We start from the raw sequence: 21,961 nt of genomic DNA on the forward strand, positions 1-21,961 counted from the left end.
ACCATGATGTTCAAGACTGTGGCAGTAAAAACACTTGTACTAATAGACAAGATTCCACCTATAGCCATACTGCAAATATGAAAATTGTTGATATAGAGAAGACTTTGTGTTCAGACTGTAGGGAGAGGTGTGCCCTGCTTGGAAGCCTTATCATGCCAGCCTCTGCCCTGGCCTTGGCATAGAAAAGGGCCACCTCAGATCAGGCACATTGTTTACAATGTGTGTCTGGGTTTTGAGAAATGTTCTCTCATTATGTAGGAACAGAGGCAATATTTTCCTGAATGGAAATTTGGTTGGGTCTCTTTGTTTCTTCCAGTCATCCATTCAGCAGCTATTTATGGACCACCTACTGTGTGACAGGCACAGTACATGCCCTAGGGGAACAGAGATGAATGTGACAGTGTGCTTGCCCTTCAGGGGCAAAATTGTCTCTGAATAGAGGGAAATGGGTGAGTGCAATAAATTGTGGAACTCTGAAAAGCCACTCACCTTCACCTGACTCTTCTGATGGTCAGTGTCACTTTTTCTAGTTAGGCCACATGTTTCCTGCTACAGTGCAGCCTGCGAAATGCAGTATCTCACCTGGGAAGTTAGCTGTCAAGTCACTTACTAGTTAGTTAGCAGGTATTCATTTGGGGCAGAGCAGGCTCCTTAGTGGAAGAGACACTGGACAGGTAAATTTTTATAAAGGAGCAAGAGAAAGATGTCTCCAACCCCTCTCCTATGATCAGACAGAAATGTGACAGAAATGACTCTCTTGAAGGTCACTAGGGATCTAATCACTCTATCTTCTCCCTCTGGGGCCTTATCCTCTCAGCAGCATTTGACAAGCTTCTAGAGTTGTCAGGCAGCCAGTCTGTGTGTGTGAGGGAGGGGGAGGAGAGAGTGCAGCATGGGGGATGGAAGAGAAGGGAAGGGTTTTGGGGGGATGGGGGCCATCCTGCCCTTTTCAGTATTCCCAATGTAAATTCTGAGTCACATTTAATATTAGGCATTCTTTGAGTAATGAACAGAGCCCTGACCTGGCTGGCCTTGGCTGAATCCTGTCTCCTTTTCTTCCTTGCTACCCAAGTAATATGATCTTAGGCAATTCACTTGCACCTTCAGTTCTAACTCCTATAAAATGGAGATAAAATAGTTTTTACTTCAGATTATCAAGATGATAGACAAATGTTAGAAGTGAGTACAGTGCATGGCCCATTGCAGGTACTCAAGAGATGGTGACTAGTTCTCCTGCCCTTCTCTTGAGAGAGCATATTGGTGAATGTTAATCTCTCACATTGTTATGATTGTCTGACTGTCCAGGCCATTGAAAACTTTGCCTTGACATTGAAGACCACTGCCCAGATACTCCAGACATTTGGGACCTTTCTGGCTGCGACTGAGCTGCCCAAAAGCTTGCCATCCACTGAAGAGCTCCTGATGTCCTATACAAGGCAGAGGGACAAGCTGCAGGTGGGTGGTTAGTGGCCCCTCACAGGCAAGCCTCTGTGTTGGCAGATGACCTTCTGGAGAAAGCCCAGACAGAATGAAAAGTTAGGCCTTCTTCTTCCCGTTTCTCCAGTGCCTTTGCAGCCACTGATCATCTTGAACCTTCCAGACAGGCAGTATATGAACAGAAAAGTCTCTTGAGATTGGCTGATGAATATAAAAGGATTACAGTTAAGACCTGTGAGAAGCAGGCTGTAAAAGGAAGCTCATTCCAGCTTTGTGCTGGCGAGAAGAGGTCTGTGGGCATCCTTTCACAGGCAACAGAGCTGGGATCTGCTCAGGACAGAGGGAGATGTAATAGGCTGAAACTGCCCTGAGTGGAGTAGAGGGAGCCAGCTTTTGAAGCATAAGCTTCTCTGGTGCTGTGTGAAGTTTTGTGGCTGAATAGTAAGCTGACATGTTCTTTCAGTTTCTCAGGGGTGTGTCTTTCATTTGGGGACTAATTTGAGAAAGAGGACATGGAAGGTGCTCTAAACTGGGTCTGAGGAGAGGCACCTATTAAATGATTCATAAAAGCATGCCATAGCCTGCTGAGATGGGAGGATGGCAGATTGTTGCAGGTCATGTGCTAAAGGATAGTCTTCCAGGGGCCTATGAGATGGGTGTCAGTTCCTTCTGCTTCCAGAAGCACAAACAGACCGAATCCTATTTCACAGAACACTGAAACTCCATAGGGCAGCAAACCGAAGATTAGAAGTTTGATGCATTTTAGCACTATCTGTATTCTTGCTGCATGGAACTTGAGGAGAACTGAATTCCTTTGGCTGTGACCCAAAACTTGTAAAAATGCTTTGCTAGGTGGTTGATTTGTTCATTTATTCAACATTCGTTGACTACCTACCACTATATATAAAGAAAACAACCCAAAAAATGCAAACCCAAGTAACACAGTTTAATTAGGCAAGTTTCAGAGTCTAGTAGTTGAGGCATTCTTCCATGTGCCAGGGAGCACTGTTAGATTCTCTCTTTAAAGAGCTTGATATTCCAAAAAAGAGTTCAAAATTTATTCTCAAGATTACTCTGAGGAATCAAAAGATCTGGTTTGAAACTGTAAAAGCCTAAAAGCATCCTAGAAAATCTCCGTGGAAATGTCTCTGAGAAGCTTTGACCATTTTCTTTGTCTAACATATTGGCCAACTTCACTTCCCATGATTCTTCAAAGAGATTGCACAGGGTACAGAAGGCTGAGTCTGTAGAGAAGGGTCTGCTAGAGAAGGGTTGACAGTCCAGGCCTAGAGGTCACAGGCCACAGGCATCTGCAGAATGGTCAGTTAGTACATGCATGGGTGCAATGTTGAGGATGGCATGACTGGCAGGAAGAAGCTGTGAACGGGGCTCTAGGCTTCGACCCGTGAACAAGTGTGTTCTCTGCCTTGTTCCAAGAAGGTTTGGTGAGATTTCAGCAGAAGCACCTAGAGACAATGTGACCAATCAAGGAGGTCTCTAAGAAAACGGTAAAAAATTTTGGATTTTAGATGAGGACATGTATCTGGGGGGTGAAAGGTCCTGCTGCATGTGCATTCAGGTATCCCAGGAAAGGTAGGTAAGTGCATGTGAGCAGCTGTTTCAGAATTAAAACATGTAACTCTGGGCAAAGGAGGCTAAAACTTCATTCAGAGCATGTAGTGGAGTAACTTAGTAGGTCCTCATAGTTTGTGGTATTGTCTGACATTTATTAGAAATAACTCTATACTCTAATTATCATATCTCAGTTTGGTTAAACACCCATATCTTACCAGTAAGACAAATGAAAGGAATTTAGGAGGTTCCATTTAATTAGCCTTTTAATAAGAAAGTAAAAGCAAAGTTTTGAATAAATTAAACTGTTAATGCTTATATTTATAGTCCATACTGCCCTAAAATCAGGAAGAAGACCTATAAATATTTTAAGATAAAATTCTGAAATTATTTAATTTGTCCAAGTGTTTACCTTGATTAGGAATATAAGTAAATTTGTATTAAAAATATAATTACTTTCTTCTTTTGCCAAGTAATATTAATATTCTTCTAAATAAAATAGTTTCTTTAAAGCCTTTTTGTGATTACTTATTATTAGCCTAATACAAATTTCATTTATTTGTACCTTAGCTTGTAAATTAGAAGCTAAAATATCAATATCATTAAACTGAAGTTACAGTTTTCCTTTTTTCCATCCAAAAATGCTTTAATGAAAGACAGCATTTATATATTTAAAAAGGAACACTTAAACTGTTATTGATGAGTTAGTGGTTTTATGGTTATTTATAAATATTTTCTTTTTAGAGTGCCTCCCTTTTAATCCAAAGTTCTACAAATAATTGAATAATTGTTTTCCATTTGGAAAGCAGTTTTTCCCAGTGAAAAACCAGCATAAGAATCATCCTCAGAATAGTAATCTTTTTTTACCTATTTAAGTATCTATGTAAGTTACAGTGTATCATTTAAAGATTTCTCCCAGCCTGGAGAGTTTTTGTCTAAATATTTAGCACAGCATTAAGAGATTTCCTTTCTCCTGGGGATCTTTGAGACGCCTTATTTTAGATCAACAGAAATGCCTACTTGCCTCTATAATCAACCACAAAAAAAAGGAGAATCACTGGATTTGAGAATTTTTATTACCTCATTGCTAGTTCTTTATGGAATTCAGGTAATTCTAATTTATTTGTTTTGATTTCCTCAAAATTATCTCCCAAAAGAATCTCTTGTCTTTTGGCCATACTAGTATATCAAACCAACCTGTTTACAAAGAAAAAAGACTCACAGCAGAAGACCCATAACAAACTTTTAAGCAAACTTATGACTTTAAAAAACTCTTTTCTCTAGAAACCTTCTTCCAAGGCTGAGCTACATGTTGGCTCTTAATCCATGTATAGTCAAATAACACTTCCAGTGTCAATGTTTTATTTTCTGTCTAATCAGATTGTGGGTACTTCAGTTTCATGCTACGAGTTGGAACCTTATTTTCTCAGTGACTTCACTTGTGCCATATGAGGACAGAAGGGAAGAGAGAGTCTTGTACACATACCCAATGTTGGCCTTCTCTGGGAGAGGCCCAGATCCTGTGAGTCCAGACAAGCACGTACAACTCAGCACACTCATGCCGTTCCTGTGCATGCTTTCCACACATGAATGGAGTCACACCGTATTCAGAGCATGTGCATACAGGGGTTCCATGCTGTTCTGCACATTGGGTCCTTCTCCAAGGAGGACCCTCCCATTTCCTGAGAAAGGGCAACTTGGACAGGCAATGGGCCATCTCTTAGTTTATAAACAGCATGGCGGCACTCTCCCTGCAACCACCAACACCCTATCTGCTCAGAGGAGATCCACTGAGACCTCTGTGAGCTACTGATATTCCCAAAAGCAGGTCCCTGAGACCTCTTCTAGACTGAGGGCTGGCAGTAAAAAGTTAAATACCCAAAATGATTATGGATTTTTCTTTTCATGGGAATTGAAACTGTTTGAGACCCTTGAGTTCTATGTGAACAACTGGATGTCCACACAGAAAATAAAGAAATTGGATGTTTACCTCATACTATATATAGAAATTAACTCAAAATTTATCAAGCACTATGCATAAATTCTAAAACTATAAAACTTGTAGAAGTAAAGGTAGGTGTAAATCTACATGACCTTAGATTAAGCACTGGTTTCTTAGATATAACACCAAAAGCACAAGTGCCCAAAGAAAAAATAAATTGGACATGAAAATTAAGAACTTTTGTGCTTCAAAGGACACTATCAAAAAGGTGAAAAGAAAACTAACAGAATGGGAGAAAACATTTGCAAATTATATATCAGATGAGGATCTAGTATCCAGAATATATAAACAACACTACAAGTCAACTGTAAGAAGACAATGCAGTTTAAAAATGGGCAAAGGATTTGAATAGATATATCTCCAAAGAAGATACATAACTGTCTATACATATAATGACTAAGACATGTACAACATCATTACTCATTAGGAAAGTGCAAATCAAAACCACAATGACATACCCACTGAAAATGGCTATAATAAAAAAGATGGACAATAATGAGTGTAGGTGAGGATTTGAAGAAGAATGTAAACTGATAGGCCCTCAAAAAGTTAAATACAGAGTTACCATCTGATTCTATGTAGAATTGCTGAACTATGCTCCTAGATATATATACAAGAGAATTGAAAACATATGTTTTACACAAAAACTTATATATGAATGTTCATAGCAGCATTCATAATGTCCCAAATTTGGAAACAACCCACATTTCTATCAACTGATGAATGGATAAAAAATGATATATACATATATAGAAAGTTCTATCAACTGATGAATGGATAAAAAATGATATATACATATATAGAAAGTGGTATATACATACAATGGAATATTATTCAGCCATAGAGAAGAATGAGGTACATGCTGTAACATGTATAAACCTGGAAATGATTATGCAAAGTGAAAGAAGCAGACACAAATGCCACATATTATATGATTCTGTTTATATGAAATGTCCAGGGAAATATATAGAGAAGGCAGGTAGATTAGTGGTATCCAGGGACTGGGAAGGGGGAGAAATGGAAAGTGACTGCCAATAGGTATGGGGTTTCTTTTTGGGAATGTTCTTTGAAAAAAACCATGGAATGGTACATTTTAAAAGGGTGAATTTTATAGTGTGTAAATCATATATCAATTTTAAAAAAAGAAAAAGAAATTTAAGCTGCCCAAAGATGATAATAAAATAACCACAAACCCTATACAGTTACATACTTTTCTTACTCTGTTTATGATGGCCGACTGTTAGCAAAACAGCTCTTCCTATTGCCCCATGCTGTGCTGATTTTGGAAGCAGTTGCCAGAGGCAGGCAGTCTCCTTCCTGAGTCCAAGGGGGTGATTGGCACCTCTTTGCCAGTTTTATGTAGGCCAGAAACAGAGCTTTGGCCTTCAGCTCTCAGATGCTTTAGTCAACTGAGGCACTGTCCTGTGTGTTTGTTCACGCAGGGCGAGATTCTGATATTTTTGTTGTTGTTGTTAAAATAAGAACTGTAACAGAGCCATAGCCCTTTTTCTCAACATACAGGATGAGAGGAAAGTGCCAGTGGTCCACCAATTATGTGATAAAGCAATCTTTACAAATATGCATACTGTTTAGTATTTGTTCTATTCAGTATTCATTCAATTTTGTATTCAGAGATGATAATTCCTTCAATATTACCAAGGGTAACAATTATTCAAGAAGATAATCAGAATTACAAGTTATTTTTCATAGGCCTTAGAAATAGTTTTATAGTCTTAGGAGTTTTTTTTAAGATGCCTTTATTTAAACTGTACTTGCAGAAAACATAAGGTAGAAATGGATAGGCACAAAGGTCTTGATTTTGCACAGGAAGACAAAAATTGGTATTTGTATGAATATTTTCAGTGTTAATACCTTAACAAATCAGTGTTTTGAACTAGTTTTATACCACAGGCAGATCGTTCTCTGTAGCTGCTGAGGAAAGGTGTATCTCATCTCTTTCAGGGACTTCTTTTTTCTAAATTATGAAGACTTGCATTTTAAAGATTGCAAGATTCTGGATTTCATTGGGCAGCATTATAAACAAAGCAGAACAATAGAGCTAACTTTTGGTGGCAGAAATGGGGTAAGCAATAAAAGTGAAATAAGCAGTATAAAGCATTAGTCGTTCATATATTCTCTGGGCTCTGATTCATTCTTTCACTTTTTATTCCATCTCTACCCTCAGCCATAACACAGCCAAGTACAATGCCTGACATGAATAGTCATTTTTTATAAATATATTTTGAAAGAATGAATGAATACCTGCCTACAGTGCTTATCCTGGTCATAGGGAAAAACTCCCCCCAGGAAATTTAAGTTCTTTTGAGCCTGAAGTAATCTGCCTTGCCCTGTTAAGTGGGTTTTCATTTGAACCAACTGCTTATTTCCATAATGATGGAACTGTAATGATGAGTACACACTGGGACAGCCAGACCAGCTGTTAGCCACTTTTCCCTGGAGTGCCACACTGCACCTCCCTGGCTCATTTCCTAGGATCCCATAAGACCTCCTCATGATTCTGGCAACTAAAGAGTTATCACGCGGACCACATTGGGCCTCGGCAGGGCTTCAGTGCTGTGTCTCGTGTCTCGACATCTGTGCTGATTGGTCAGTGCCTGCTCTATATAGGTATTCAATGTTTTGAAATGTCACTACTGTGGACAAGGGCAAACTCCATTTTTGGCCAAGGCAGCTTACTTTTACACTTCCCAAGTACCATAGTTCCTCACCTTTCCCTCTGTGTTTATGGCAGATTTTGGTAACCCTGCTGAAGCTGACCAGTGGTCTAGTCCCAAAGCAGTAACCATATCAACCTGACTTTTCCTTGTAGTTTTTAATAGTGTGAAGGGGATCCACAGTGTATGACATTGCTTTCCAAGACTCCCCTTCCCTCTCACATACTTTGCTCACACTCTGCAGCTCTTTGGGTGTATCTCTCTCGCATTCTCCTTCCAAATGTGTCCTCCCACCCTAACAGTATTCCTCTTCTTCTTTGGCCCCTACACCCTCACACCTCTGATCATATATACACACTATATGTGTATGTACTTCTAATAATGGCTAGTGCAAGAACCCTGCTAGAATGCTGGAAGCTTAGAGACATTTAAGAAACTGATGGAGAAAAGCCAGGACCCTTTTTGGAGGGTAGGAGGAGTGAAAACCTAGAGCCATGACTAATGCAGGCTTTTTCCCTGTTGTATCCTATTTGTCTTTATTCATCTGCAACCTGATTTCTTTTAGACTATTATTAACTTACCCAACTACAAGTATTTAATGAGCACTGATGAGATCAGAAGTGAAGGCTGATACCTGAGATGGAAGAGAAGGAATATGTCTAGTTCCTAGGCAGGAATATCAGCCAGAAGGCCAGCCTGGGACATTACCTGCAGTGGACCAAGCCACAGGGGCATCCAGAGAATTTTGAGGAGCTAGATCAGGGAAGTCAAATCTGTCATCATCATCAACCAGATCTGGGAATGACAGAAACTTGCAGATCTGAGGCACTCAAAATTTATCAAGAACTATGCATAAATTCTAAAACTATAAAACTTGTAGAAGTAAAGGTAGGTGTAAATCTACATGACCTTAGATTAAGCACTGGTTTCTTAGATATAACACCAAAAGCACAAGTGCCCAAAGAAAAAATAAATTGGACATGAAAATTAGTCATTTTATGTAGGCCAGAAACAGAGCTTTGGCCTGGTGGGAATTCAGGAGTGCGATGGGAAATGAGGATCAAAGGCTTGAGGCCGAGAGGGCCCTGGGCTTCTGTGTGGATGGAGCAGACTAGCAGAGAATGGCTCCGGCAGGGAGTGAGCTCTGCTGTGTGAAGGCCAGAGCTGGCGGAGGCTGGAGGAGAGTCAGCATTCATGCGCATGGGGGTGATTGTCCTGTAACTATGGACCTTCACTCTCGGGGCATGCCAGCCAGTGCCTGGTGATAACCAGGAGCCAAAGCCAGCACTCCGGGAAGCAAAATTCCCGGCCAGGCTCTACCCCTTCGGGCTTTGTGGTCACTACTCAGGTCACAGAGAGTCCACCTGTGCTGCGATGTCTTTGCTGTGGTCAGCTAGCTGTTGTTAGATCATTACTGCATGGCAGTTTCTAGTACTTACCATTCAATGTCTGTCATTTGCAACTATCGTAGATTAGACCAGATTTTATTAACTAACTTTGCTTTTAATGTAGAACAGCAGCTTGAGATACACACAAAACTTAATAGTTGGTTGCTTTTGAGGAAGGAAAGTAGATGTGCTGGAGACAAAAGACTTACTTTTTCCAACATATACCCTTTTATTTTGAATTTTGAATCGTGTATGTATTACATATTAAGAATAAGTTAATTAACTTTGAAAGTCTGCAGCTTGATTTCTTTGGCATTTAATTTGCTAAATGGAAAATACACCTGATCTACCATTCTCCTCACCTCAAATCCACCAAGAATTTGCTTTTGTTAATTTTTTCCAAGAGAGACTATATTTTTCTTTCTTTAGGAAGAGCTGAAGTTACTTGGAAAGCAGGGGGCCACATTGCTGTCATGCATTCAAGAACCAGCAACCAAAAATCCTACCAGCAAACTCAATCCCAATGAACTTGAGAATGTAGCTACCATGGAAAGGTGAGTGAGAGAGGCAGAATTGCTTTTTTCAGGAGAGCATCTGTAGAACTGATCTCAAACAACCAAGAGCAGATCGGTGCAGCTACTTTTGGGTTCTGGTGGACTGTGGAAAGAATAATATTTAAGATGACAAAGGGGAAAAGATGGTATCCATCTGGCATCCATATACAGAGATATTTTTATGAGATACCATTCCCTTGTTTTATATGTTGTCATCCCAGAGTTTAAAGGGAGATGGCAGTATTTATTGAGCTTTTCTTCTAAATAACAGTTTGGCTGGGTGCTGTGATTTACACACCTGTCATCTGGGGTGGAAAGAAAGGCACAAAGCTAAGGTTACCTGGGGGTACATTTTAAAGCACATTAGCACTATTTGAAGTGAAGCCTGGCACCAGACTAGCACCCTCACAGTGAGAGTATCCTGACTGAAAAATGGACGATGTGGGAGGCAGTTGTACCATAAGAAAGTCATAGGTGACACTGACTTTAATAAGGAGATTATCCCTGTTAGTAACACTGACTGCAAATATGTCTGTTATCTACATAAGCCTATATGGATTTCTGTGGAAATAAATACTAACCACAATGTTACTTTCACATTTTTTCTTGACAGGTTATTCATTCAGTTGGATGAAACAGGAAGAGCCTTTAGTCAGTTTTGGTCTGAGCATCTCCTACAGCTTAACCAATACCTACAACTGCAGCACTTTGAGCACAATTTTTGTGAGGTGTTATTTTCTCATTTACTAGAGCTTCCTTTTATGGTTCACTGGCTTCTGGTTTTCTCTTCCCCCTTGAACTCTGGGGCCTGGGCTTCCCTCTTCTCCCTGATCCAGTCTCCTCTGTATAGCTGTGCTTCCTCATAGGCCCTTCTGTTCTCTTTTTCAGTGTGCTCTCAGTGTTCTAGAGTCCCATTTGCCTGTTGGCATACATGGTGTTTTAGAAGTGGTTTATCTTGCGTTTTGATTAATGATCTAATCTGTTGAATGTCACTTTAATATTCCATCTACATGTGTCTTAGTAGTGCCCCACCCCCAGACTAATCTAAAAACTAGTAAGCTGTTAAAATATATATATATATATATATATACAAACATAGATACATACAAGTCCTGAATATTTTTTGTATTTTCAAGTTTCTTAGACTGTAACAAATGTATTCCTCCTGACAGGTTCTTTCTGGACTGTTCTAATGTGTCTCGTAGGTTAAACTTGCCCTGGACGGTTTATTGGCAGAGCACGCGGAGTTTACAGACCTTGGAGACAGCGTGATATGTGTGGAGCAACTTCTTAAGGAGCACAAAAAACTGGAAGGAAAAGGCCAGGTTTGTTTTTTTCTGTTTGTGTGGACAGTGTCAGGTCATATCCACTCACTGTCACTGGAAGGTTGCTAGAGGACACACCCGAATCCTGCCTTTTCAGTCACCCCACTCCCAGCCCAGGTGGGGTGAGAGCTCTGGGCAGCCCTGCCTGCTGGTGGAGGAGCAGCAGGAGGATAGGTCACAGCTGGCACATTGTACCCACTGCAGGATGTGGGGCAAGGGTTGGTGGTAAGGAGGTGAAATTTTAAAAGGGGAAACCAGAAAAAAATAACAACAGCTTTTCTAACAAGCAAGATGGCGAAAAGAGGGAAACTGCCTCAGATTAGTTCTGTTGCCACATGGAGTTGGCAAAGTTTTCTCCTTTCTCCTGCCCCAAGACTGGTAAATATCAAACATGTAAGGGAATGTGTGTTTCACAATTCTCAAACAGGAATTAAACAGTTTCCCTCTCCTGCACATAAGTCAGCAGTTAGAAGTGATTCTATTTTAAGTCCTTATAAATTGGGGCTATTACAAATTAAGAAAGCTGAGTCATCTCTTTCCAGAGAAGTTCCTTTCTGCTTTTTTTAGTTAGGGTCTCAATATTTTTTTCTCTTGAGAACAAGTCCTCTATGTTTTGCACTTCCTTTCTGTGCTAATCTATAGGCATGTTTCCCGGATTGTAATTTTTATAGTATTAAGAGATTTTCTTCTCAATGTGTGATCCTCTGGCCAGCAGCATAGATGTCACTTGTGAGACATCAAGCAAGAGTGAGAACTTGCTAGAATATGGAATCTCAGGCCCTACCTCAGAATCAGCATTTTAATAAGATTCCCAAGTGACTGACACACATGTTATAGTTAGAGGCATACGGCCCCAGAATAATAAGTGTAAACCAAGGCCACACTGACCCTAAGAGCTGTCATTTATAGACTCTGAGCTGCTTCTGCACATGCGTGAGCACTTGGACCCACCTGTGCACCCAGCCTTCCCTAATGAGCACCCCTTCTGATGTCAGTGATCATTTGACAGCTAAACATTTTAGTGCTGAAGGCATGAGTCATAGAAACATTTACTGAGCAATGAAAAAACTGAATTTCATGTGTCCGATGATTATGTTTCAGATTCTCCAAGACAGTCCCAATTTTATGTAATTTTAGTTTTTTTTTCAGAAGACTTTATTAAAAGTAGATACTATATATTTTCACTTACATATATTCATATATTAGAGAAAATGTCTCATTAAGACCAGTTCTTTTATATGTGGTTTGGAAAATACACTCAGGGTATATCTGTATATCTATATCTATATAGCCATGGCTATAGCTATATCTATATCAGAGTAGCTACTGACCTACCAGGAAGGCATTCATTCATCGCCAGTTATTCCTTGGCTTAGGTTCATGGGTATGGTGGCAATCCAGTGGAGACCCTACTCTCATAGACCTTTTATTGTACTTGGAAGAGACAAGTAAAAAGTAATCAAATACACAATATCAGATAGTGATAAGAAGTATGAAGAAAATAACAGAATATAATAGAGAGTGACTCGGCTGCTACCTTCGCTAGTATTATGAGGAAAGCGTCTCTGAGAAGGTGACCTTTGATCTGAGATCTGGATAGCCATGCAAAGATTTAGGGAATAGCATCCAAGGCAGAGAAACTGCAAATACAATTCTCTTGAGGTGAGAATGAGGTTGGCAAGTTCAAGGAATGTGGCTGGAGCACAGCGAACCAGGACGGAGTGAGGTGGGAGCCTCAGCTGTGGGGGCTGGATTTGATCCTCAGTGGAACCCACTGGAGAGTGCTCTGCTTTGTGTTTTAAATAGTGCAGGTGGCTCTGTGTGAGTGCGTCTACTTTCTTCTGCCCATCTCCTTGGACATGTGATCCTTGGTACATGCTATAAAGAACACTGACTGGAGCTAGGGGCAACACCTATGCTCATGGGACATAGGAATGAACCTGTGACTCATCTTTCAAGGCCAAGTTCCTGAACTAGCTAGTCTAACTCACTGTAGATGACCACAGACCCAAGCAGATTGGTTTTCCCATCTTGTGCTTTGCTTACCCTGTTTTATCCTTATTTTCTAAAGGATGCAGTAGACCTATTTTTCTGCCTTTGAGTGAACTGAGCAAAGCTATCTTATCATAATTGGGACCTTTTTTTTTTTATTAAGGTATCATTGATATACAATCTTATGCTCAGGTTTCACGTGAGCAACATTGTGGTTACTACATTCCCCCTATTATCAAGTCCCCATCACATACCCCATTACAGTCACTGTCCATTGGCATAGTAAGATACTGTACAGCCTTTCCCGTGCCCCCACACACACATTATGCATGCTAATCGTAATGCCCCTTTCTTTCCCCCCACCTCTTATCCCTCCTTTCCCACCCATCCTCCCCAGTCCATTTCCCTTTGGTAACTGTTAGTCCATTCTTGGGTTCTGTGAGTCTGCTGCTGTTTTGCTCCTTCAGTTTTTTCTTTGTTCTTATACTCCACAGATGAGTGAAATAATTTGATACTTGTCTTTCTCCACCTGGTTTATTTCACTGAGCATAATACCCTGTAGCTTCCAGGTTGTTACAAATGGTAAGATTTGTTTTCTTCTTATGGCTGAATGATATTCCATTGTGTATATGTACCACATCTTCTTTATCCATTCATCTACTGATGGATACTTAGGTTGCTTCCATTTCTTGGCTATTGTAAATAGTGCTGTGGTAAACATAGGGGTGCATATGTCTTTTTCAATCTGTGATCCTGCTTTTTTTAGGGTAAATTCCTAGAAGTGGAATTACTGGGTCAAATGGTATTTCTATTTTTAGCTTTTTGGGAACCTCCCTATTGGTTTCCACAATGGTTGAACTAATTTACATTCCCACCAGCAGCGTAGGAGGGTTCCCCTTTCTCCACATCCTTGCCAGCATTTGTTGTTTGTCTTTTGGATGGTGGCCATCCTAACTGGTATGAGGTGATATCTCATTGTGGTTTTAATTTGCATTTCTCTGATTAGCGATGTGGAGCATCTTTTCATGTGCCTGTTGGCCATCTGAATTTCTTCTTTGAGAAGTGTCTGTTCAGATCCTCTGCCCATTTTTTAATCAGGTTATTTGCTTTTTGGTTGTTAAGGTGCATGAGCTCTTTATATATTCTGAATGTCAGCTCCTTATCATATATATGTTATTTATGAATATATTCTCCCATACTGTAGGATGCCTTTTTGTTCACTGATGGTGTCCTTTGCTGTACAGAAGCTTTTTAGTTTGATGTAGTCCTACTTGTTCATTTTTGCTTTTGTTTCCCTTGCCTGGGGAGATATGTTCATGAAAAAGTTGCTCATGTTTATATTCAAGACTGTTGCCTATGTTTTCTTCTAGGGGTTTTATGGTTTCATGACTTACATCCAGGTCTTTGATCCAATTCGGGTTTACTTTTGTGTATGGGGTTAGACAGTGATCCAGTTTCATTCTCTTGCATGTAGCTGTCCAGTTTTGCCAACACCAGTTGTTGAAGAGGCTGTCATTTCCCCATTGTATGTCCATGGCTCCTTTATCATATATTAATTGGCCATATATATGTGGGTTTATATCTGGGCTTTGTATTCTGTTCCATTGATCTATGGGTCTGTTCATAACTGGGACTTTTTTAAACATGCCTTCTAAGAAGCATTGTTTCTTCAGGTGGTTAGGCCTTGGCTAATCTTGCCATTTGTTCTATAAAGTTTTAAAGGAACAGGTGCTGTCTGACTAGGATCCACCAAACCTCCTTGGGCTTGTCCTTCACTCAGCACTCAGCACTCAGTGGCCAGGTTCCCTCTCATCATAGCCATACACTGATGTCCGGATTGAAGCCAACTTCCTTATTCTGTGCAGTGTCACCATCCTTGTGAGTAGCCTCTGAGCCACACTAACCAGACTCCTGCTACACGATAATTGAGCCTGTTTTTTTATCTTGTTCTACTTATTAGAGCATTTGAGCATTCATTTCTAACTCTTGGAAACAGTGATTTTACCCTACACCCCTTCTTACTTCTTTAAAAGCAGAATCTGCTGTAGGGATTTGGCTGTAAGTCATGTTGAGGCCTTCCTTGATGGGCCATCAGGTAACAGACCAAGACAGGGCCAGGGAACCAACCCGATTTCAGCCTTGACCCCTCCCCACAAGGCCGGGGGGCCAGCAGTTACAGTCTGTGTCCAAAGGCATGGAACCTATCCCATTAACCTCCTAGCGATGTGATCTGCCTGGAGGGGCATGGCTTTTTTTTTTAATGGAAATTTTCAAACACACACAAAAGCAGCAATGAACTCCCATCTGTCTATCAGTCGGTTTCAACACCATTAACTTTCTGCCTTTCTTGTTTTATCTGGCCCACTTCCTCATAGATACATTCCATTCCTATGCCGTTATCTGTGAGTTTGTTCTGGGTTCCCTGGTATAAATCACCCTTTTTCACTGTTTTCTTCCACAGCAGACACTTCCTTCTTTCATCTGTCACAGTAGTGGAGTCCTTGCACAGGGAGTCAGGGAGGAGTAAGTGATCATGAAAAAGATTTCCACATTATATGTTGCAACTTGACTATCCAGGCTTCTGGATTTTCAGCATCTGAAAGAAGCCATGCATGCTTGTGATCAGTGGACCATATTTCAGCCATTCCTTTCTCATTATTTCTCTTTTGCTTTTGTGATTTCGTTGCCTGATTATCTTGAGCAGAAGCTGTAGAAAGTAACAGTAGCTGTGACTTGAAGGTTTTATAGGAACTGTCTTAGTAGGCACCTGAAGGATTTGAGAGTTACAGTCTGTCATTCATGGTGCCTGCGGGGAGGCCAAGTGGAAGAGAAGGTGATGAGACACAGGCTTTGGAGCCAAACAGACTAGATTCAAATCTCTACTCGATAACTACTGACTTTGTGATCTTAGTCAAGTTTCTAGCCTTCTCAAACAAATCCCCTCCTCTGTAAAACAGGTAATAATAATTCCTACCTCAGAGTGCCTGTGAAGATGAAATGAGGTAGCACTGTGGAAAAGTCTTAAAAGCACCTGGAGTGTAGTAGGTGGCCGGAACTCAGGAACTATTATTATTATCAAATCATTTCAGTAGAATGAACTTCCAGCTTTCCAATGCTGGCTCCTGAGTTATATTTATGGATCTTTTCCCAAGACCCCAAGACATGGTACATCTTTCCTCCAACATCTCAATTGTTTTAAGAGCAGTTCTGACAGGTGAGGTGCTGCATGTCAGGTGAATGGCACACTGTAATTACTACAGGGTACGTGGGAAATATCTTGTGGTGAAGTTTCCTGGGCCCAGAAAACATGTGCTATTCTTCATAAACTAGGCAGCTGTACTTTTAAAAAAAGAATCAACAGAGACTTCCTTGCCAAGTTTTTATGCTTCTATATTTGACTTAAAGTTGGACAGCTTTCATCAAACTCATGAAGTGCAGAGCAAGTGCAGCCATTTTTGTGTGTGTGTGTTGTTCAGAACCAGATTCTGGAACCAGACTGCCTGAATTTGAAGTTGCCATGGGTTGCCATGGGCCATTGTGTCTCCACTTCTCTTCTATAAAACAGTGCCTCCATTAAAGGGTTTTTTGTGAGGAGTAAAGGGAAATTTAAGTCAATTTTAGCATTCAGAACAGTGCCTAACATGTATATAGTAAGCTGTCAGGAATGTTAACTGTTGTCATTCATCTCACAGAAGTAGTGGGGTAAATTCTATGCTATAGAATGTATCCTAGGTTCAATCTGCAGTGGCTGAGCAGCTCTAGTAAAATGGTCTCAATCACTTTTCATTCATTTTGCAAATATTTGTTGATCTCCTACCATGCCAACCACTGTGCTAAGCCTTGAGGACACAGCAGTGAACAGAACAGTTAAAAAAACAGGGAAGGTCGCTGTGGATAAAATGAGAGCTCCTGTGGCCAGGATTCTAACCTGGCCCTGGCTGACTAGCTCACTGCACACCTGTGAGCACTACATGGCTGTTGACTCTATATAAAGAGCTCTGCCCAGTGCTCTGGGCACGACATGGTGGCAGGGCTACAAGGCTGCAGGAGAGCAGAGCAGAGGCTGGAGTGGTGGCAGCACCGAGGACAGAGGCCCAGAGGATGGCTGTGTGGAATGACTGTGCAGAGAGGCCCGGAGGACGGCTGTGCGGGATGGCTGTGAGGACAGAGGGGCCCAGAGGCAGAGACCAGCTTGCTGCTGCCTGCAGACTCACTCTGAGTGAATGGGATTTTAGTGACTGACTTGCCATTGTGAGAATAAAGTTGGGTATAACCCTTTCACCCCAAGAACGTTTTGCTGTCATTTTCTTTGGTCACACTGAATCCATAGCGAACTTGCCCCGGGGCTGAAAACCATTGGCAAGACAGTTGCTGAGGCAGGAGCTTAGTGGTCGCCAGTCTTGTTGAAGCCCCCTCTTACCTGGGTTACTTCAGTAGCTCTCCAGCTGGTCTCCCTGCCTTGCCTTTTCTCTGCCATTCTCAGTACTAGAGCTGGAGCAGTCCTTTTAAACATATGAATGAGATCCTCGCCTCAGAGCCCTCCAATGCTTCCCATGTCCCAACAAGTAAAAGCTAAAGTGCTCACAGTGGCCGCAGGGCCCTTCCCAAACCAATCCCCCTCTTTCCTCTCTGTTGAGTCTCCTACCCTCATTTCCTGCTTATATCCTCTGTTCCAGCTGCAGTGGCCTCCTCCTGCCACCTAAACATGTCAAACATACCCCCACCTCTCAGTCAAGTCCTATGTGGCTTGTCCTTCACTTCAGGTCTTTGTTCCTCAAAGGTTCTCAGGACCACACTTGGATCTGAAGGTTTGCCAGGAGAACTCGTAGGACTCAGCACATAGTTATACTTGTACTTATGATTTGTCACAGTGAAAGGATCCCAAGCAAAATCAGTAAAAGGTAAAGGTGCATGGGGAAAAGTTGAGAAAACCAGGCACAAGCTTCCAAGAGTCCTCTCCCCATGGAGTCCCATGGGATGTATTTAATTCCCCCAGCAGTGGGTTGTTACAACATTGTGGAATGTCTATCAGGGAAGCTCATCAGGAGCTCAGTGCCCAGGGTTTTTACTGGGGCTGGTCATATAGGTGGTCTGCCTGCCAGAATTCCAGACTCTCAGACAGAAAGCAGGGTTTCAGCATAAAGCATATTGTTTGCACAAACAGGTTGGGCATGATGAGCCGTTCTTCTCAGGGGATAGGAGGAACCCTCCTGACATTCCTCAATGCCACCCAGGGGCCAGCCTTTCAAGAGGCTTTCCCCAGGACAGCAGCCTCGGCCTGCACTGTCACCTCTTCTGCATGGCCTGAGAACACCTTCTCAGGAAGTTCTTCTCTCACTGTCCTATTTAAAGTAGCAACTCCTCCATCTGCACTCTGTGCCCTGCCCCTGCTGCTGGGTTTTTTCTCCACAGCACTCATCACTTCCTAAAATATTATTTAATCTATATATATAATAGTTTGTTGCCTGTGTCCCCTATTCAGATGTAATCTTCATGAGGGCAGGGGTTTTTTCTTTGTTTACCACTGAACCTCAACACTTAGGACAGTGTTTGGCATGTGGTAGATCCTCAGTAATATGTGATAAATGAATTAAAAACAGAAAAGCATGGCATATGTGGTTAGAACAAAGGAAGCCATGCAAAGAGAGGAAGGAGATGCGCTTGCTAAGCAGGTGAAACCAGAGCAGTCAAGGGCCTTCTGGGCACAGGAAGGGTTTAGATAAACATATTTCTAAGTCTCATGACTCCCCCATAGAGTCATAAAACCAGATCTTCACTAACTTCTCAAATTCACCTTACTGTCCCCCCCACCCCACTCTCCTCAGGGCCACATGTCTGTCCCTTTTCTGTTCGGTTGACAGGGGAATTCAGCATCTCTATTTCTGTGTAGAAACATTTCATGTTCTTTTGCTCTAGAACTTATCACAGTTGTAATAATTTGATTATTTGTAAGCTCTATTTAATATCTGGAAATTCTTGACTTGTTAACATTATATCCTCAGTATCCAACCCAGAACTCAACAAATATTTAAATGAAGGTGAAGGACTTACTTTTTTTCAGTGTGCAGATGGCCTGGACTAGGCTAGATTCCTGGGGACCTGGAAGTACCACAGAGCTTTCCCAGGCTTCCCAGCCCTAGACTCTCAGCCTAAGACCTGAATCAACTTGCCCCTAGCCTCCCTCCAGGCTGGGAGCACACAGTGCCAAGCAAACATCAGTCTCCCCGTGCCCTGGCGTCTGATGCTTGTCTGTGGATGCTCACTTCACAGGAGCTCTTGGAAAAGGCCCAGCTGCTTGCAGTAACTGGGGAGCAGCTCGTCCAAAGCTACCACTCTGCAGTGGACTCCATCAGATCCAGGTGTGTGGAGCTCAGGCACCTCTGTGATGACTTCATCAACGAAAACAAGAAAAAATGTGACATTTTAGGAAAGTCCTTGGAGTTGCATAGAAGGTTGGACAAGGTGAGCAAAACAGCCGTGACCATGATGTCTGCAAAATTTTCTGTAAAACTATCTTAATCATATTGTCCCCCCTGCTCCACATGATTGCTGAGAGGATAAAGAACCTTATGTGAAACAGTGCTCAAGAGGCATTAAAAACGGTGCAGATTCTAGGTAGTAAAGGTATTGAAGGTCAATGTGCCCCAGCCATCCCACTACATCCCTTAGAAAGAATTAAAGTCTGGTTCCCTCTCTGTGGATCCAGACATAAAGAGTGTGTTTTGATCTGGCTCTGTGGGACATTTCTTGATTCCCCTTCAGGCATACATACAACCAAGAACTATATTTACAAAGTGCTTCTCTTCATATAACGGTATCAGACTATGAATCTTTTTGGAAAAGTTTAAGTAATAATGACCATTATACATTCCTTCCATATATTGAGCACATACTATGTTTCTATCAGGATCATAATTATGCTATCTAGTTAATCCTCAAGGCAATCTATGAGGAAGGTTTTTATGGCCTCATTTTTCAAAAGCAGAAACTGATCCTCAGCCTGGTTAAGTTGATGGGTCACAGGACTTAGCACATGAGAATCACCTGGTGATTATAATCACAGATTCCCTAATGCACCACTCTGGAGACCCAGACTCGTAAGCTGGGATGATCAGCATTTTCATCGTGCCCAGGTGATTCAGGTGCAGGTGGTACGGCAAGGACACTGGAAACCCTGGGTAAGTGATTGCCCGAGACCACACGTGGAGTAAATAGGGGATGGTAGAGTTCAAGTCAGAACTGCCAAATTCCAAACCCCAGGCTATGCAGCAACATTGTGCGCAGAGAGCTTCCAGGGGTGGAGCACAGCCCCTGGTGCCCTTAGGTGGTGCTCTCTGGGGCGAGTGCCCAGTCAGCAGGGCAGTGACTTCTGGAGCCTTCCCTGGCATCTGTTCCCAGGCAGCATGTGGCTAGCAGCCATGAGTCAGCAGGCTCCACTCTCACAACTGTTTCTTTGTTGGCTGGGGCACCCACCCAGGCTGTTTACATCATCCCATTGCATAGGGATTTTAATGTCAATGAAATACAGCTGTTCCAGAAGCAAGTGGCTTGGAAGAGCCTGGTGCACAGCCTGCTCTGTGGGCTGAGCTCTCTACAGGATCAGCTGCTGGTTTCCTCACTCCATTTCTGCTCTGGAGATAATAGCCTAATGCTGATGTGTAAATGTGTGTGTGTGTCTGTCTGTCTGGTGGAGCAAGTAGCCACTGTGACTCTGCAGGAGACTCCAATTTAATGTTTCCTGCAATCTAGGCACAATGTTTCAAGAGAAAATTTTCACAATATGTATCAAACATGACTTCATATTGTTTTGAAAATCCAAAAATGTAGGAAGGGGGAGAAAAATAGTTACTCATGGACACCTACACATCCCACTCCTCTCCTCATCCCCAAACAGTGGTAGTAGCTAATTTTTAAATACCTTTATTGTTTTTTGTTATAAAAGTAGTACACATTCAGTGTAGATAATTTAGGGGAAAAAAGATAATTTAAGTTATCTGCAATTTCCCCACTTAGAGATAACTACTTTGGAGTGCTCCCTTTGATCTTTTGCCCTCTATAGTTATTTTATGTGGCTCTTTAGATCACATGGTAAATGGAAATGCAGACGTTTTGCACTGGCAGCAACTTTTCATATAACTCTCCAGGGAGCACAAAGTTTCCTGCTTTCTGTTTGCATCTTTTAAAAATTGAGTTGTTAAAATTCATCACCTGATTTCATATCAGAATTCTGGAATGTATTGCAGATCTGAGTTACAAAGCTGTGCCTTCTGGGATGCTGCCCTAGGGAAGACAAATGCCAATGAATGTAAATGTGAACAGAGGAAAGTGGTGTTTTTGTTAAAAGGGATAGTCCCTCCCCCAAGAAGGCAGGTAGGCAACAGTTCTAAGACCTCATCCATCAGTCACCCTGTGCTCTTGTAGCCCAACTAGGATGCCAGACAAGTAGCCCAGAAGGTAAACCCAAAAAGTCATGGGTTACATTTCTCTATGGTTAGACCAAACTGAGAAATACTTAACTCTCCCCTCCTAGAGATGCAACATTTAGTATCAGTGGAAAAAGAGGAATGTTTATACAAGTCATTTTACTGACTGGGTGACTTCCCTGAGAAGTCGACAGATGGAAAATTGGTTTGGGTTTGTCCACCTGACAGTTGTATTTACAGTGGTTGGACCTCTGAACTTTATGCTGTCCCCCAACAATTTACCTTTGTCTCAATTTACCTTGAATCCTTGTAAAGCCCAGATGAGCTCAGATCTCCTGAGGCTTGTGGTGACTGAGCTGTGGGCAGGTGACTACACAGGGTGCTGTGTTTCTTTTCAAAAGGTCAGCCAGTGGTGTGAAGCAGGAATCTACCTCCTGGCTTCCCAAGCTGTAGACAAGTGCCAGTCACGAGAAGGGGTTGACATTGCCTTGCACGACATTGAGGCCTTCTTGGGCACAGCAGAGGAGTACCAGTTGTCCAGCTCCAAGGAGTTTTACAACCAGTTTGAGTTGATACTTCCCCTTGATGTAAAG

The 21,961-nt window shown here is 41.8% G+C and overlaps 1 protein-coding gene across 4 annotated transcripts in view; it reads left to right on the forward strand.

The window, feature by feature from the left end:
- MCF2L2 (MCF.2 cell line derived transforming sequence-like 2) overlaps positions 1 to 21,961 on the forward strand; it is a 278,657-nt gene that overhangs the window by 104,849 nt on the left and 151,847 nt on the right. For 3 of the 4 annotated variants that reach the window (XM_037003598.2, XM_037003615.2, XM_037003610.2), the window contains 6 exons: positions 1,306 to 1,455; positions 9,504 to 9,628; positions 10,242 to 10,356; positions 10,834 to 10,953; positions 19,216 to 19,407; positions 21,770 to 21,961. In XM_037003598.2, the coding sequence (XP_036859493.2) occupies positions 1,306 to 1,455; positions 9,504 to 9,628; positions 10,242 to 10,356; positions 10,834 to 10,953; positions 19,216 to 19,407; positions 21,770 to 21,961 (894 nt within the window). The remainder of the gene's footprint in view (positions 1 to 1,305; positions 1,456 to 9,503; positions 9,629 to 10,241; positions 10,357 to 10,833; positions 10,954 to 19,215; positions 19,408 to 21,769) is intronic. The other variant, XM_037003606.2, reaches the window with a different exon arrangement.

Source organism: Manis javanica, chromosome 3, assembly GCF_040802235.1.
Source record: "Manis javanica isolate MJ-LG chromosome 3, MJ_LKY, whole genome shotgun sequence".
Lineage (NCBI taxonomy): Eukaryota > Metazoa > Chordata > Mammalia > Pholidota > Manidae > Manis > Manis javanica.